Source organism: Lolium perenne, chromosome 5, assembly GCF_019359855.2.
Source record: "Lolium perenne isolate Kyuss_39 chromosome 5, Kyuss_2.0, whole genome shotgun sequence".
Taxonomy (NCBI): domain Eukaryota; kingdom Viridiplantae; phylum Streptophyta; class Magnoliopsida; order Poales; family Poaceae; genus Lolium; species Lolium perenne.
The window spans coordinates 197,477,234-197,493,919 of record NC_067248.2 but is presented as its reverse complement, the minus strand read 5'-3'; the positions used below and the strand labels follow the sequence as shown (position 1 = coordinate 197,493,919).

General features: G+C 42.3%; 1 protein-coding gene and 1 long non-coding RNA gene across 2 annotated transcripts; both read left to right on the top strand.

Moving 5' to 3' along the window:
• The first annotated feature begins 2,912 nt into the window (after positions 1–2,912).
• Positions 2,913–4,998, top strand: LOC127301562 (uncharacterized). The gene is made up of 2 exons (XR_011745404.1): positions 2,913–3,792; positions 4,452–4,998. It is a non-coding gene; the product is annotated as an uncharacterized lncRNA (long non-coding RNA).
• Positions 4,999–11,418: 6,420 nt separating this feature from the next.
• Positions 11,419–13,193, top strand: LOC127301563 (WRKY transcription factor WRKY62). The gene is made up of 4 exons (XM_051331825.2): positions 11,419–11,610; positions 11,722–11,982; positions 12,075–12,191; positions 12,573–13,193. Exons 1-4 carry the CDS (start codon positions 11,539–11,541, stop codon positions 12,927–12,929), a joined length of 807 nt encoding a protein of 268 aa, XP_051187785.1. The 5' UTR covers positions 11,419–11,538; the 3' UTR covers positions 12,930–13,193.
• Positions 13,194–16,686: the final 3,493 nt, after the last annotated feature.

Here is a 16,686-nt window from a genome sequence, read left to right as displayed (position 1 = left end):
CCGGATACCAATCCGAGTTCTTGAGTTTTTTTGTAGTGAATTGGAATACCTAAGTATCTAAAAGGAAGTTGTCCAGCATCACATCCAAAGATATGTCTATACTGAGCCTCTTCCTCCTTTGCCCTTCCAAAACAAAAAATCTCACTCTTGTGAAAATTAATCTTAAGCCCCGATAACTCTTCAAATAGACATAAAATTAATTTCATATTAACCGCTTTATCAAGATCATGTTCCAGGAAAAGGATAGTATCATCAGCATACTGTAGTATAGAGAGTCCTCCATCAACTAAATGTAGAATTAACCCCCCAACTTGACCGTCCTCTTTTGCTCTCTCAATTAAGATGGCAAGCATATCCACTACAATATTAAAAAGCATTGGGGATAAAGGGTCCCCTTGCCTTAGACCTTTCTTAGTCTGAAAATAATGACCAATATCATCATTTACCTTGACACCAACACTACCTCCCTGGACAAACTGTTGCACTAATCTTCCCCATTCTGGAGCAAAGCCCTTCATCCTTAGAGTTTGTTGCAAAAAAGGCCATTTAACCTTATCATATGTTTTTTCAAAGTCGATTTTAAATAATACTCCATCCATTTTTTTAGTATGTAACTCATGAATCGTTTCATGGAGTATAACTACCCCTTCCAAAATGTTTCTACCAGGCATAAAAGCCGATTGTGTTGGTTTGATGACTCTTGGGGCAATCCCCGAGATACGATTTGTGCCAACTTTAGTAAAAATTTTGAAACAAACATTTAGTAAACATATAGGTCTGTATTGTTGAATTTGGACAGCATTCTCCTTTTTTGGTAATAAAGTAATAACACCAAAATTCAGTTTGTAGAGGGGCAAATCCCCATTACTAAATTGGGAAAACAAGGCCATCAAATCCTTTTTAATTACTTCCCAAAATTTTTGGTAAAACTCAGCTGGAAAACCATCTGGTCCAGGAGCTTTATTCAACTCCATTTGAGAAACTGCCTCGAACACCTCCTTTTCAGTAAAAGGTGCTGTCAAGATCTCATTCTCTAATGGTGAAATCTGTGTAATATCCTGAAAATCATTTTCAATAAGAGAAATATTGGTTGGTGCCGGTGCACCAAACAATTTCTTATAAAATTCAGTAATATACACCTTCAAATTATCTTCCCCAACAATAATTCCCTCTTGCTGTTCTAGCTGGAAAATTTTCTTTTTCCGGTGTTTGCCATTTGCTACTAGGTGAAAATATCTTGTATTATTCCCCCCCTTCTTGAATATGCTTAACTTTCGCCCTTTGTGCCCATTTAGATTCCTCATCTCTTCTTAATTTATTTAAAGATTCATTCGCCTGTTTGAATTCCTCCCTTCCATTTGTATTCAACACAATTGTTTCTGCTTTCAAGTCAAGCCTCTCAATGATATTTAAAAGTCTCTCCTTTTCTTTCTTATACGTGCCACTTTGATTTTTTGCCCACCCATTGAGGAATCTCCTTAAGTGTCTTAATTTATTTAACCAAATCTCCATTGGGCTACCTCCACCTATAACTGAATTCCACTCCTTTACTATCATGTCAAAAAAACCCTCTTGTCGCAACCAATGTAGCTCAAAAGAGAATTTTGTTTGGTTACCCAGGTGTGCTTTCACCCCTGAATCAATAAGTATTGGAGTATGATCTGAATCAGCTCTAGTTAAGGCTCTAACCGTGACCAATGGAAATTTCTGTTCCCAAGATATTGATGCTAGCACCCTATCTAACTTCTCATATGTAGGCTCTTCTCGCCTACTTGCCCACGTATATTGTCTTCCTGTTAGAGCAATTTCCCTAAGATTCAAATGCTCAATAATTGCATTGAAAACAAAAGGCCAACGTGCTTTGAAATTAGCATTATTCTTTTCCTCCCTGGTGCGTATAATATTGAAATCACCCCCTACCAACATAGGTAATGTTTCAGACTCACAGGTTCGCACCAATTCCGACAGAAATTCTGCTTTGTGCATGTCTTGGGAAGCCCCATAAACCGGCACCAGAACCCATTCAAAACCATCTCTCTTACATTTAATATGCATCTTAACACAGAAATCTCCCGTGCTTACTTTTAAAACCTGTAGAGTATCAGAATTTATTCCGACTAAAATACCCCCTGAACGACCATGTGGTGGCAAGCAAAACCAAGAGAAGTTATATCCCGCAGCTAATTGATTTAAAAAGGAATAGAGAAATTAGATCTTCCAGTCTCCAATAAGGCTATGAAGTCTAGTTTATGCTCTCTAATTGCTTCTTTCACAAAAAGATGCTTAGCAGTATCACCAAAACCCCCTGGATTCCAATTAATTCTGTACATGCCAGATCATGAATTAGTAACTGCATCCAATCTCCGAAAAGTCCCGATTGTTTCGATTTTTGGAATGGGATATTTAGTGCATCCCCATGAATAGGATCAAACCTTATTCCATGCTATTTCCATAAGATTCTTCTTTCTTATTCTTAAGCAAGCCCTCGAGAGGGCTTAGTTGATCATGATTTCTGTTTTCTCTTTCTTTTGCTTTTTGTTTGTTTCGAGAAAGATATTGTTATGAGCTGGGAAAATACCAAGGTGTATGTATTACTGAGTCTTCGATCTTGAATTCTTTATAAATTATGAAGAAACTTATTCATCACTTAGAAGTTAGATCTTAGAATTTATGCAATGCAATTCTCAGTTTGTTCATCATTCTAGCTTGCATAGATTAAAACATGAATCCAGTAGAGCTATATTCACCATATTTCAGACCATGAGCATACAAGTTTTTTTCCTGGATTTGCCATTGCATGTACCCCCTTCTTTGTGTTGTCACCTTGGGGTAGACAATAGATGAGCCAGCGGCCAGCCGCACGGGAGATAGAGGTTAATATACTAATTATCAGCTTTCTTCATAAAACTCATTATGATAGGATGCATTCACATAGAAATACACACTTTATATGAGTCATATATGTTGTACTACATACATCTCCCTTATTATATTTACCTACACTTCTTTTGAGAAAAATGTAGTACAGCCTCACTACTTAGAAGCAACCGAGAATATAAATTATTATTGTGCTGTCTAGTATTGAACTTGCTTAATTTGGAAAGGGATGCAACTCTTTAGTGATCACCTACTGGTTTTTCCTTTTCCAAGCGATGATGATGGTTGCTGCTTGCTATTAGATTTGTTAGGCACGGGATTTGAAATTGGTCATGGATTCAAGGCACCTTCAAGCAAATAAACATTGTAGCGGCTAAACTGAATGTTTCCAGTAGCTGCAGAAAATAATATATGAGTCAGTATCCATTTGTCACTATCCACAAAATCACTGGCTCTGAACTATTTAAGAAGAGATGTAACTCAGTATATTTGTTTCTTCTCTTGGAGTGGAAATTCTTTGCAATTGGCTAAATGAGATATTTATTTTTTCTCTAATGAGCGTATACCATATTAATTAATATTTGTATGTTTGAGTACACATAACCTATATTTCAGTACTTAACACCTTTATGAATTGTTTTGTTGGGCATTCTCATAATCCATTCCATGACAAGGATTTATTATATATGAGGATTTAGAATAAATGAAGGAACATCCAAATGCCACTGAATTGCATAGAATGTACGTTGCATTAAGCAACCACATGAGTGGTGAGCGATAGCTATGGTTTGATTTTGTTTCAGTTTGTCCCTATGATTATTGAATGACTTTTCTTCAGGTGTGCCTGATCTTCGCCTACAAGTTTGGACCATTACAATTGGACATTTCAGGGATCAGCTCTCGCATCCACCAAAGGTAGAGTTGCTTCATCACTGCCCATGTGTCAGGAGAAGCAATTGCAGTTCTGAAATCACACTTAGCATTTTGATCCAAGGGGATAGGAAGTTTCTTCTGTTCCAAGGCCAATTAGCTGACACGGAGACCTGAAGAGGATGACTCCTACTAATATTTTGATGCACCCTAATGCATTATGATTCGCTATCCTTGGATTGCGTCAACTTATATACTTATTCTTTGTGTTTATCGTTCGTTCCTATGAATATAAGCATGAAGTGTCATTGCTCTCTTTGTTGCACTTCCTTTCTTCTTTCCTTGATTAGCTCCTTCCTAATATGTTAGTACGGATTCCTTTCCTTTACCCCCCCCCCCCCCCCTTGATGGTTAGACATTTTATTAACTAGTCCATTGATGTTGGTTATGATTTTCTCATTGCCTTTTGTGTGTAAATATCCGTCTGCAAATACAAGGACAGAGGGATGAGATCGGTCCATTTAACAAGGAACTAATTTAAGTAGCAAGCGTGCCGGTCTGCATTCCTAGATTAGTGCTTTCTATTGTTCGTTGGTAAATGGCGTGCCAGATTCTGTCCTAATTAATAGTTATCGAGGCAGATTTATTTACCAAATATGCCATGGGATTGACCTTTCCGTTAGTTCCTTTTTATTCATATGCAGTGATGCTGCAAAGAAACTCATGTACTGAAATTGCTTTGGTATTTTGAGCCATGGTATGTGAAGAGAACACATGTTGTCTATGTGTCGTTCTTTTCAGTTAGGATAGATGTTTGGGTTGCCGCATGCAGCAGGATATTTGACAATACTACATCCAGTATGGCTGCTATGTCATGGCTACGAAACAAACCCCATGCTCTGGATGGAAACCTTGCTTTGCCACTAGAGTTGTCTACTCAAAATTATTTTTTGTGTTGCCATGGAAGTCCCGAATTTTTTGCGGAGAATTGAGTTTTGAAGTCCATGATGACAATAACGGCCTTGGAAATGAGAATGATCTTCAAGTGTTTTAGTTTTGCACTTGACCAATTTTCATTATCTTGAAAGTGCAGAGTAGCATGTCAATGTGCTAAGTACGATTCAAGACACTTTTATTCCTACACCATTGGTTTTCTGGTTGCTGCATGGCTCATAATGTGTTGTACTTTCAAAATCGCTTTTAAGCTTACTCAATTTTGCTCATCAAATGATAAGTCCAGTTCTTATATAAGCCGGTTTGTGTACCATCTTACCAATGTGTTTGTGAAAATGGTTTGCAGTCGAAAAGTGAATATTTGTTTCATATTTGAACTTATGTCTTATTACTAAGTTGACTAATGTTTCAATGGACATATATTACAATTTGGAGGCTACCCATTAGATTAGGATTGATCCATTTCTCCTGATAGAAAAACTACTTTGGGTATTTACGTTCATATTTTGTATCCGCCAGTTGGAAGAGAGATGTAAAAATACATCATGGTTATGCCATGAGTGTGAATCGTCTCATGTGTGTTTTATTGAACTTGTGCATAATTTGAAATAAATCAAATATAGATATTTACCTTTAAGAAAAATGCATAAGATTAGTTTTAGATTTTTTTATGCTAATATGCACATAAACTAAGACAGTCTGCTTGACAAAAACCATATTAACACCCAAAAATATTAGTGGCATCAGTGCGCATACCCACCTATTTAGTTTATGGGCACTACTCAAACAAAGGAGACAAAACATATGAATTAAACACCGTGCCTATCACTCTGTGACCAAACGCATTTTAGGCGGTGCGGCGAAGCACGCATACCCATCTAGTATATATAATATGGCATACTTGAAGACAACGTGCAAATACAATATAAAATAGTATTCAAAAATAAAATTATCTATGATATTGATAAAATAAAACACAAAGTTACTTGAAAAATATCTCTTGCCCTTCCAAATTCCAAAGTAGATCATTAAATGGAAGGCTCATAACCTACAAGATATAAACAAGACTTAATTTTGAAATGAGATAAAGTAGAATGACAAGAAATTATATTAGTCAACTAGTTAAAATGTTCATATTACCTTTCACTCTTTGTACACCCGATTCCTTAAATACTTAACCACTTGATCATTGGTGACTTTCTTTATTTCTTTTTTCTCCACATAACAAATAAAATCATCACTCAAGCTTTCATCATTGAGACGGGTGCGCAAAAAAGTTTTTACTAGTTTCATGGCTGAAAAACACGTTTCAACTGTAGCAGCAGGCAACACAATAACTAGTTTCAACAGCCGATAAAACAAAGGATACATAAGATGCATCCTTGTCTCCACCATTTTCTTAGAAAGACCAGTCATTGTTTCTATGTTATAAAAGCTATCATCTATTTTTTGAGAATTTACAGCAGGAGAATCTCCTACTGTGTAATTTTATTCAAACGAATTTTTTTTACATAGCAGGATCATATGTACAAGGTCCACCATCGTGGAGCCTAGAAGACTATCTAAACAGGGAGGTAAGCAGCCTTTTTTATCAACACTTGTTGATCAGCAAGGTAGAGAGGGTGAGGAGTACTATAAGGATACAAGTGTAATTAGGTCTTGGAGAGGTGATCGGAGGCTTTTTTAATTCTGCAGTTGAGGATTTTCAGGTCTTCTGTAAGTTGCCTCTTCAAGTTATAAAAGCTATCATCTATGCGTACATCAGCAATATAGAGATGTAGATCCTTATCAGCATCCCTTAGTTCTCCACAATCAAAATCTCGAGGATATAGTTTAGCCAAATTTATCAAACTCTCCAAATTAAAATGAAGAAATGAGTCTCTTGGACTCAAAGCCGCTGACCAAATAAGAAGATTGGAGGATGTCTCACTGAACCGACCATCAAGCTCTTGAACTAGCCAATTAAAAACATCACTGAAACAATCAACTTGATAGTGATGTTTATTGACAATTCCAGTTACATGTCTTCTTTTTGGATTAACATAGGCTTCTTCCATGTCCAACTCTTCAATATCGTGTTTTTCACAAAAAATCAGGAACTTCAACCAGAAGAGATTCCCATCCATGTTCTCTAAGTTCATTCAAAATTGTTCTAGTTGACTTCACACAATTCATGGCATTTACTATGTCTTGATCCTTCCGCTGCAATGCTAATGACAATGTGTTTGTAGTTGTAAGAACTTTCAACATGAGATGCAAATAGAAGACAAACTCAAAAGAAGGAAAGTACACTAGAGGACCATTTGCTTGGTCTCTATTTGTTTTGTCAATGTCTTCTTCTTTCACAAATTCTAGAATTTTAATAACTGACACAAACAAGTATACCAAGCTCCTGAGTATTTTAGGCATGGTGTTTTGGCGCATCGGTCCAAATGCACATATTATGGAAAGTTCATTCTTTTAAAATGTCCGAAAATTCTGAAAAACATTCATGTATGTATACTCCGAACATGCTATCTTTGCACACAAAATTTTATAAGAAAAAATATTTTTTGTGAGCAATGTAAAAAAGATTTTAAAAAAATCTCGTAAGAAGCTTACTTTGGAGCACCGAAAATTGTCTTTTTACGCAAGTCATAGAAAATGTTATTACGTGTGGACATAGAATATCCGGATGTACACTTAATTATTTTATCATGCTTTTTTGAGTTTTATTTAATCCATCCATCTTAATGATTCTTATGGAGCAGAGAGCCTAATCAAGGTGACGTCATTAGAGTAGAAGAATGTGCCAGTGCGTGACGCGCGCAGGCGCTGATGGAAACACACAAGACGTGAGTTTTCAAGTTGTTAGTCGGGCCACGTGGTGCTAATTTTGGACCAAGAATATGACCTGCTTGACCGGCATGTATGCAGAAACCATCAGAAGCAAGCAAGCGACCAGTTGCTGCTGACTAGACAGCATCGATAGATCTCGTTCAAGTAATTAATTATATCGAGCCTCAAGACTTCGTGCTGACATCGCGTCGACCACGTTAGAGGCTAAGAGCTGCTGTCATCCTAGCGACGTCATCTGCTTTGTCCCTGCCAACTGAATCACTGCTCGATCTCGGATGAGAAATATCGATTTGGTTTCGGTCGGATCGATACCACAAGTGGGCACGTTCTCTCGTTCTTCCTATCTTATAACGACTTGGCATTGCTAGTTGACTCATCTCCAGTTCTGAGTCTTGACATATGAAAACAAAATCTCGAGTCTTGACCGTGCATGTCTACTTCACTGCTTGGCCGTGCACCCCACATTTGCATTCCTGAATCGGACACCTACAAAGAAGACGAGTATGTCAGGAGACAGTTGACATATGCTCTCTCACTTCCAAATTATAAGATATTTTTGCGGTGAAAATTGAACTGCTAAAATATTTTATATCAAAAACTGAGGAAAAGTGCTTTCAAAGGAATCAAGATTATTTTTCTGAATAACCTCCTGGATTAGCACTGAACATACGTGAATGAGCCCCAAAAGATAGACGGGGAGGTACTTATCATAGACAAGCATTTATGAAGCATTCGAGATGCTTGATTGCCCTCTTAGACTGGAAATATGCAAAGTATCATATAGTGGTATCATCTATATGATACTAGTCTATGATACTACCCCTATAGTGATTAGTATCATCTAGTAGTATCATAATCTCATGATTTAATTATTTGTAGAATCTCAATATAATTGTGTGTATAGGATGTATTTAACATTAAATTGTCTAATTTCACGTGCTATGATACAATATCATATTATGATACCACTATCATATCTCTCCTCATTAATTATAGCGTCACATCAGATTTTTGCCAAGGTGGCATGCATGATACTCCTTATAATACTAACACTATGGATAGTCTTAAACTCCTGCAGGCAAGCAATGACGTAGGAGGGTCCAGGGCTTCATGTAATTGTAGGATTTACAAGTAAAATTGTACTATTAGAATATCATATATTACTTAAACATGGGAAATACTACTTACAAGAAAGGAATCACTGGAAACTGTGTGATTAGCACCGAATAATGTTTGACATACTTACATGAAATTTGGAAAAGATTGACTCTGCCTGACAAATCTGATGAAATTAATCTGGACAAACTTTGAAACTCATGCAAATCGGAGAGCTACGGCTAACATAACTTAAAATCGGGTGGATATAAAATTTTCTCGTCGCTACCCATCATTTTTCGTGTAGAGAACATCACGAGAATTGGTGTTGAGATCAGGGGTGGTGCGTCTTGGAGGCCATACAGGACCCTGGCCCAGTCTTTTCTCAATGCAAAACACAAAATCTAGCTTAAATAGCCCATATATTTGACACTTGTTAGCCTAGTTTGCTTCATCTGGCCCAGGCTACAAAGTAACGCTGCCTTATAGGAAGATTTGGCCCATGCTTTGTTTAGTCTCACGCTCCGCCACTGGTTGAGATCATTGAAAAACAGTTAACAAAATAACTAAAACAAGTATAGTGCAAGACGTGTGAGTCTATGTACCGAGGTTGCATTGTTAGAGATTGAAGGGCCACCATTGCGTACGGTTACACCCGCTTAGGAAGTTATGTACCTAGCTTGTGTCAACCTGTCTTGTACATCCACACGAGCTCGTGTCACTCAGTAGCTTTTATTTTTTGAAAACAAGAATATACCATGAGTCTCTACATCGAAATGATGCATACATCCCAACTTCATTGCATAGATTGCTGATTCCAAATCATTCATTTGCAGCTAATCGTCACTGGTGCTTTGTATTGTCGTATGTTTCTTTTAATATTAGTGTCCTTTTCGCAAAAAGAAGTGACAGGGTGAGGTTTGAAAAGAATATACACTGGCCACGAGTAATCCAGCTTCACAAGACTCTGATGTCACACCTTACCAAATAATTGCGGATGGGTGGATGTCATTGCTGGCGTGTATGGTGGATTCCTCCTCAAGCGACAATCCCATGTTGACATGAACGTGGAACTTGCCAAGAAAAAAGCATATGCTTAATTAATAGTCTGAGTGCTTTGTGGCATTAAGATAAGTTAGTGTGCTGAGTCTTTGCAATCACCAAATCGTACACCATATATATATAGTAGTATCGGCCTAGACGCCTAGTATCATTTGGAGAACCAATTAGATAGTCTATCGATCACGTAACCCCAAAGATTCTTCATCGTACCTACCAGAAGGATTGGAAAGGGCGGTTAAGGAAACTAAACTAAATTTGGAGAACAAGTCTCAGATGGCCAGATGGGTTATATACAAGTGTAAGTCACGCCCGGGTCATGATCTAGTCAAGCTTAATTAAGCAATTCTCGCACATGCATGATCGCCGCAAATTTGCATTTGGCTCTTGGGAAATTAATGACTCCATTTTCCTGAATAGAAAAATGAGGAATGTACGCCCTTAGTTTCAAAAGAAAGAAAGAAAACCCACAGAAAAAGGAAGAAAGTATACCATTGGTGTTGTCTAAGGGTAGTTTCTAAAGATGCCACCACATACTAATACCTACTACTCCCTCCGCCCAGTTTATAAATCCTGCGCGTACCTCTGAGTTTTCAATTTAACTAACGTAGTATAAATCGTATAACACAAAATTATATTACTCCTATTAAAAAGTAAAACATACCTTTATTGTAATACATACCTCGCTGGTTAAATTTATAACTTAGAAATACATGGAGGATTTATAAACCGGGGCGGAGGGGGTATCATTTTCTTGTCTTTACGCTTCTACCTCTCCCAAGTCTTCAACAATGTCCTTTTAAGGTATGGGTCGTCGATTTGGTACTCCATGACACTAGTCCTTGGGTATCGACGGATTGTGCCTGCATTTGAGGGACTCGCAAGCATATAGAATAGTATATGATAATTTTCCACATAGTAAAACTGAGATTTCAGTGTATTTGCATTATGCTTAGGAAGATGTGTAAAAATAGAAACATCTAGCATGGCGTGGTCACCAACCTTGGCAAAAATCTATGTCCTTCCTCCCCGACTTAGGGGAGGCGAGTCACTGGAGCTATCCTACGGGATTCTAGAGAGAATTTGGTTGCTGCATGTTGTGACTATAATGCATATGCAAATATGCAATCGATGTTGTGTCAATGGAAGCACCGACTTTGCTCACTGGATTGAAACTTTCGAAGCAGGTCGGGTGTCAATCATATATTGATGGTTGAGTCGTCAGACTCCATGGAAGTGGTACAAGCTGTACTTGATCCTGGTGAGTATAGAGGTACAAGTGTGGAGGTCATTGACGACTGCCGGTGGCTGATAGCTTTGCTTGTGGAGACTTTCCAACAATGTCCCCGAGAAGCTAATGGAGCCGCACACAAGCTTGCTCGCTTTGGAGCTAGTCAGGGTTTGGTGGAGGTTTGGTTAGTTGATCCCCTGATTTTCTTTCTCGTGTACTATTTGACGATCGTGTTATAATTCAAGAAACTTGCTTGAAAGTTTTAAAAAGAACTTGACCAAAATCGATTGTCATACTGTACGAGCCAAGGAGCCGTTGACAGCAACCATCTTTGCTGACGTAAGCACATGCGCTGGGGAGAGCGTCATGCGAATGACATCTACTCGCACAAAGTGTGACACACATGGGGGTCGTCAGCAAATTGGTCGATGGATGCATCCGCTCGGTCAAGTCAATGGATAAGGCGAACACGAGATTACTTCCTTCCCCTACAACTTTACAAACTTCACGATTCCTCGCATTTCTCAACGTGCGTACACTAGCTAGGTCGTACCTGGGCGCGTCTAGCTATCATCTAGGGACGCCTGGTGCACTGTTCCTGAGAGGGAGAGGCCATGGACAATGGCGACGGCTCATCTCTGGCTGACGGCGCCGGGCTTCTCCCGCTCTTCGCCCGCTCTGTGCAGGTGCGTCAGTGATGACTGATGAGCTCTGGTTGCCTCTATGGCTCTATCCATGTTATTCTTGCAACTGCAGCTGATGATCATTCCGTGCGTGCGTGTTTGAACTCTGAGCAGGCCGAGGGTCTCGAGGAGAAGCTGAGGCGGGTGCAGGATGAGAACCGGCGGCTCGCCGGCACGCTCGGCGCCTTGCTCGCCGATCACCCCCACCTGCGTACTCTTGCCAAGTCGCCGGCGTCAGCCATTGCCGCGACGACGCCGAGCAGCTCCGCGGCCAATGCAGCGAGAGAGGAGGCCGTCGGCGTGAAGGTGGAGGTTCGGTCGAAGATCAGGACCGTCTCCACGCGGGCTGAGCCGTCTGACTCCGACGCCAACCTCGTAAGTGCAATGAACACTCTCCAAGAATGCATTGTCATCACGCAGTCGCGGGCTGTATAGCTTGAGTGCTTGACCCCTTTGCGTGGACGCAGATCGTGGAGGACGGGTACCAGTGGAGGAAGTACGGGCAGAAGGTGACGCGCGACAACCCGTACCCCAGAGGCTACTTTCGATGCGCATTTGCTCCATCTTGCCCGGTCAAGAAGAAGGTATTCCTCCCTCTCAAAAAAGAAGAAGGTATTCCCATCTTGTAATAATGCAAAGGATAGTGCTAGTTCTCGACAGATCTATAACGAACTTAAATCTTGGTCAACCAATATTATCTATAATTTATGTGTAATTAGAAAAAAGATGTATAATTGCATACCCAAATGCAATTACATATCCGTGTGCAATTCTCACATGTACGAATCACGACCAAATCTAATGACACAAGAGTACACCTAAAACAGACCTAATTCTCTATCGATTTATAACTAGCAGATGGGTAATGATACATATGAACTATTTTTTAGTAAAACGGGGCCTACTTACAACCGAATGATTGAGTGCAATTCTGTTGAAATTTTATCTAGATAATGTTTGGGCAGGTGCAGAGAAATGCCGAGGACACGTCAATGTTGGTTGCGACCTACGAGGGAGAGCACAACCATGCTCAATCCTTGGCTGGAGAATCCACACGCAATGAGTCCGCTGGCAAGGCTGGGTCCCTACCATGCTCGATGTTCCTCAACTCGTCGGGCAAGACGATCACGCTTGATCCGGTAAATCAAGGGCCGTGGTCGACCGTGCAGCCTGCCTCGAGGAAGGTTTTAACGCCAGATTTTCAGAAGCTCCTAGTGGATGAGATGGTGAATTCACTTAAGAATGACGGGGAGTTCATGCATGCTCTAATTAATGCAGTGGCTAAGAAAATGGTCGAGAATATTCCAAACTATTTTAGTTAATGCGCTGAAGTATATCGGTGCATGGAAATGGCCATATATAACTCCTTTTAGGTTGATTTCTGCCATAATCGTGCGGCCCCGATCAAGCACTCCTATGTGCGTCAACTCTTATCCTTTGGCCACTAACCCCCCCCCCCCCCCCCCCATCTCCCTTCTTCCCTTTTTCCCCTTTTCCTCCATAGCCCCCTATTGCTTATCGTGCTAGATTGTCTTGTAAGTCCATTTATTCCAATGTGTGTGTATGGTAAATTTGGTACCTTCTTTTAAATTGCATATTTGCAAATGATTTCTATATATAAATATGTCCCATGTACAAACAATAATAGGAATAAACAGAAGATGCTAAATGATATATGTATAATCATCTATCCAAATCTTGGTGTTTTCTCTACAAAAGGCTTCCTATTCCCATTAATTTGAAAAATAGGAAGTTCACTTTCCTACTCGAAATCTTGAGAATGTTAATTTATGCTTGTTTTGGACTAAACGAACCATTGAGTCTTCACAAAATTCACCTCTTATATGATCCAAGCAAAACAATGAAATGGACAAAGAGAACCAATTCACCCAAGCAAACCGTTATGCACACCCCGCAACGCAAATAAGTGAAATCACCAAGTCCTGGCCCAATTGCTCTCGCTCGGTGGCCTCTCTCTCCCTTTCCCAGATGTAGCATCGTGTCAGTCGCCATGCCACCCTAGCGACATCGCCACCTCTCTAACACCGACACATGTTGTTGCCTATAATGATAGGCAACACCTTACTATCATGCACCTTTTCACTTGCACCGTATGTCTATCCATAATACCACCCATCACGCCGCATGCTTCAGGCTAACTCGCTAGTTGCACCTTCACGTAGAAAGTGAGGAGTGTAGTGGCATGAATTGACCAACGAATTCCTTTGGCAAACACATCGATGGAGGGTTCCTGTGAGGAATGCGATGGCAAGAATGAGCTTGGCATCGTTTCGTTAGGGAGATGCGGGCGAGCGAGTCGTTGGGCGGGATGGACTAACATCAGGGTCGATGCGAATGAACAAGGAAGCACGGCTTTGTTGAGAGTTCAAAGATCAAAAGTGGAGATTATTATATGTAAGGTGATACATACTTGTATTTAGTCTTAGCAATCTTGGGAATTCTACTTGATACCTAGCTACCAGATCGTAAGAGCGTTTCTAACTAAAGCTTTTAAGCGGACGCCAGCAAGTGACGCCATTAGGCCAGCGGAGTACGTGAGCACGTGACGCACGCAGGCGCAGACTAATACACAACCACACGTACAAGACGTTCAATTGTAACTTTGTTGGCTCCACGTGGTGCTATTTTTTTAGAGCTAAAAGAATGTGACCTGGAAGAAGAATTGACCTGCTTGACCGGCACCAACCAGCTAGTTGTCCAGTTGCTGCTTAGCAGACAACATCAACCTCGTTATTATTGGTTGGGGCCTGAAGACTTAGCGACTGAATGGATCCTGTAGATACATCATAGAGGGCGTCATCAGCTGTACGTCATCTTTTATCGCTGCCAAGTGAAGCAGATGCCTATGGATCAATTATGATCCACACGCTCTAGTCAGCACTCTTTTGAGTGATTGTAATCCGATTGATTAAATCAGTAAAGCTCTCTGATTCGCAAAAAAAAAAGAAAAGCACAGTTCGAATGGAAAAGATCGACTTGGTTTTTGTTGGAGAAGTCGAGTGTCTCAAGTGGGCACGTTCTCAGCTCGCGTATAACAACTTGGCGTTGCTAGTTGACTCGACTCCAATTCTCGGGTCTTGACCGGCCGCCGTGTCTATTTCATAGGTGGGCCGGCCCTGCATCGCACGCGATTTATACAAAAATAATCTTTTGCTGCAACTATAGCACAGACTGACTGTTAGAGATATATTTCGTGTACGTATAAACGGATAGTCTAGGATAGAGATAGGACTCTCGTGTCTTGCCTTGCACTCTAAGATGATCCCTGTACGTCTATATATACTCGCATCTCTCTTCCTCTCTATCGTTCTACATGGTATCAGCCGCAAGTTCCTGACCTAGCCGCCGCACAGCTTCCGCGCCGCGCCGCCCCCGTGGAGGTCTCTCCATGGCCTACTCCGGGGGCCGCGCAACCCGTATGAGGGTTCGTCCGCCGATCTGTTGATCCGCTGCCCTCGAGTCCTTTTTTTTCCAATCTGTAGATTGGTTTTCTTTTTGCTCCGTCGGTCGCTCGACCGACGTTTTCCTTTTTGGTTTTGCCGATCATAGATCGGATTGAGTCGCCCACCACCGTCGTCATCAAGCGCCTCTACTCCAACCTCGGCATCGACTGCACCGGCCATCTTCATCAACCGCGTGGCACGGCTGCACGCATCATACACGGGACGCCTACGTGCGACACAGCAGGCCGTCTCGCCCGCGCGATTTCCATCGCTGGTCCGTCTTCGCCGTCATCGCCCGGGACATCACCGACAACGTCGCCAACGACTCCAATCTATGGCAGGTCGTCCACGCCATGGCGCGTACAGCGCCGCCGTCGGTCTGATCAACCGACTGCGCGCATGTCTACGCCAAGCACGTCCCCGAGCACGCCCCAACCACCGATCGAGCTACGGGCTGCCGCTGCATCGCCCCTTCAGGCCGCAGCACCGCCGCCTTTGGTCCATGCTACCGGCCTCAAACGCGCCTTCCAAGGCGTGTAAGTTGTTGGTGGCCTCCCGCCGCTGCGTCGACTCGCGCCCTGCAGCTACAACGGCCCCTCGGGCCGAGACGTCGCCGCACGCAGTCTACTTCGCCGTCCCCGTGCACCGACGTTCCAGGCTACTACCGCGCCGCCCCATCGGCGCAGGTCGCCACCGTCAGCGCTAGGTCTACGTCAAGCCGACGGGTTCCTCCTCGCCAACTTCGAGTACCATCGCCGCACCTCCACAGGCGTCCAGCATGGTCACTCCTGGTCACCGCTGGTTTCGCCGCCTTCTACGTCTCCGTCCACCACGACCTCGCGGTCCATGATGGTCCCTTCCCTCGCACGCCCGGTATTGGCAACACCGACGCGTGCCTTCATCCCCGAGCCTGGCAAGCTCGGGCTAGCGCCTCGTCTTCATCGGCTTCGACAACATCTTCATCGGCATCGACTCTTCTACGACTGCCTCGACCACGTCGCCGACTTCTTCTTTGCGTACTCGGTTCTGGCAAAACCGGAGTATGCCTTCGTCCCCGACGTGCACCTAGTTCTGACAAAACTAGGGCAGCACCTCGTCCTCGACGGCTCGGACTGCATCGACTTCGGCATCGACAACCTCCACGACAGCCTCGACGCGTCTCCGTCACTCTCCTCGCGCACTATGCGCTTGCGGCTTCATGTGCGGCTACCTCGACACCGGCTCCCGACAACGACATCGACCACGGCATCCCCTCGCGCGGCTACCCCGACCAAGGTTGCAGCACCCACGCTCTCGGCTACCTCGACATCGGCACAAAGGGCTATCACCTCGCATGAGCACCTCAGCTTCTTCTACAGTCCAAGCATCCGCGACGTGACATCGTCCACGACGCTCCCGCTACGACTGCGCGGGAGTGTCAGCCTTCTAGGGTCCACTTCGGTTTATCTCCAGTCTGACCGTCCACGTCGTTCATGTTGTTCACGATGATCCCGCTACGACTGCGGTGGAGTGTTAGAGATATATTCCGTGTACGTATAAACGGATAGTCTAGGATAGAGATAGGACTCTCGTGTCTTGCCTTGCACTCCAAGATGATCCCTGTACGCCTATATAT

Excerpts from the sequence above, each read along its gene's own strand:
- LOC127301563 (XM_051331825.2), top strand. The coding sequence starts at position 11,539 with ATGGACAATGGCGACGGCTCATCTCTGGCTGACGGCGCCGGGCTTCTC. Across the intron at positions 11,983-12,074 it reads CTGACTCCGACGCCAACCTC|ATCGTGGAGGACGGGTACCA; the intron begins GTAAGTGCAATG and ends GCGTGGACGCAG. Across the intron at positions 12,192-12,572 it reads CTTGCCCGGTCAAGAAGAAG|GTGCAGAGAAATGCCGAGGA; the intron begins GTATTCCTCCCT and ends ATGTTTGGGCAG.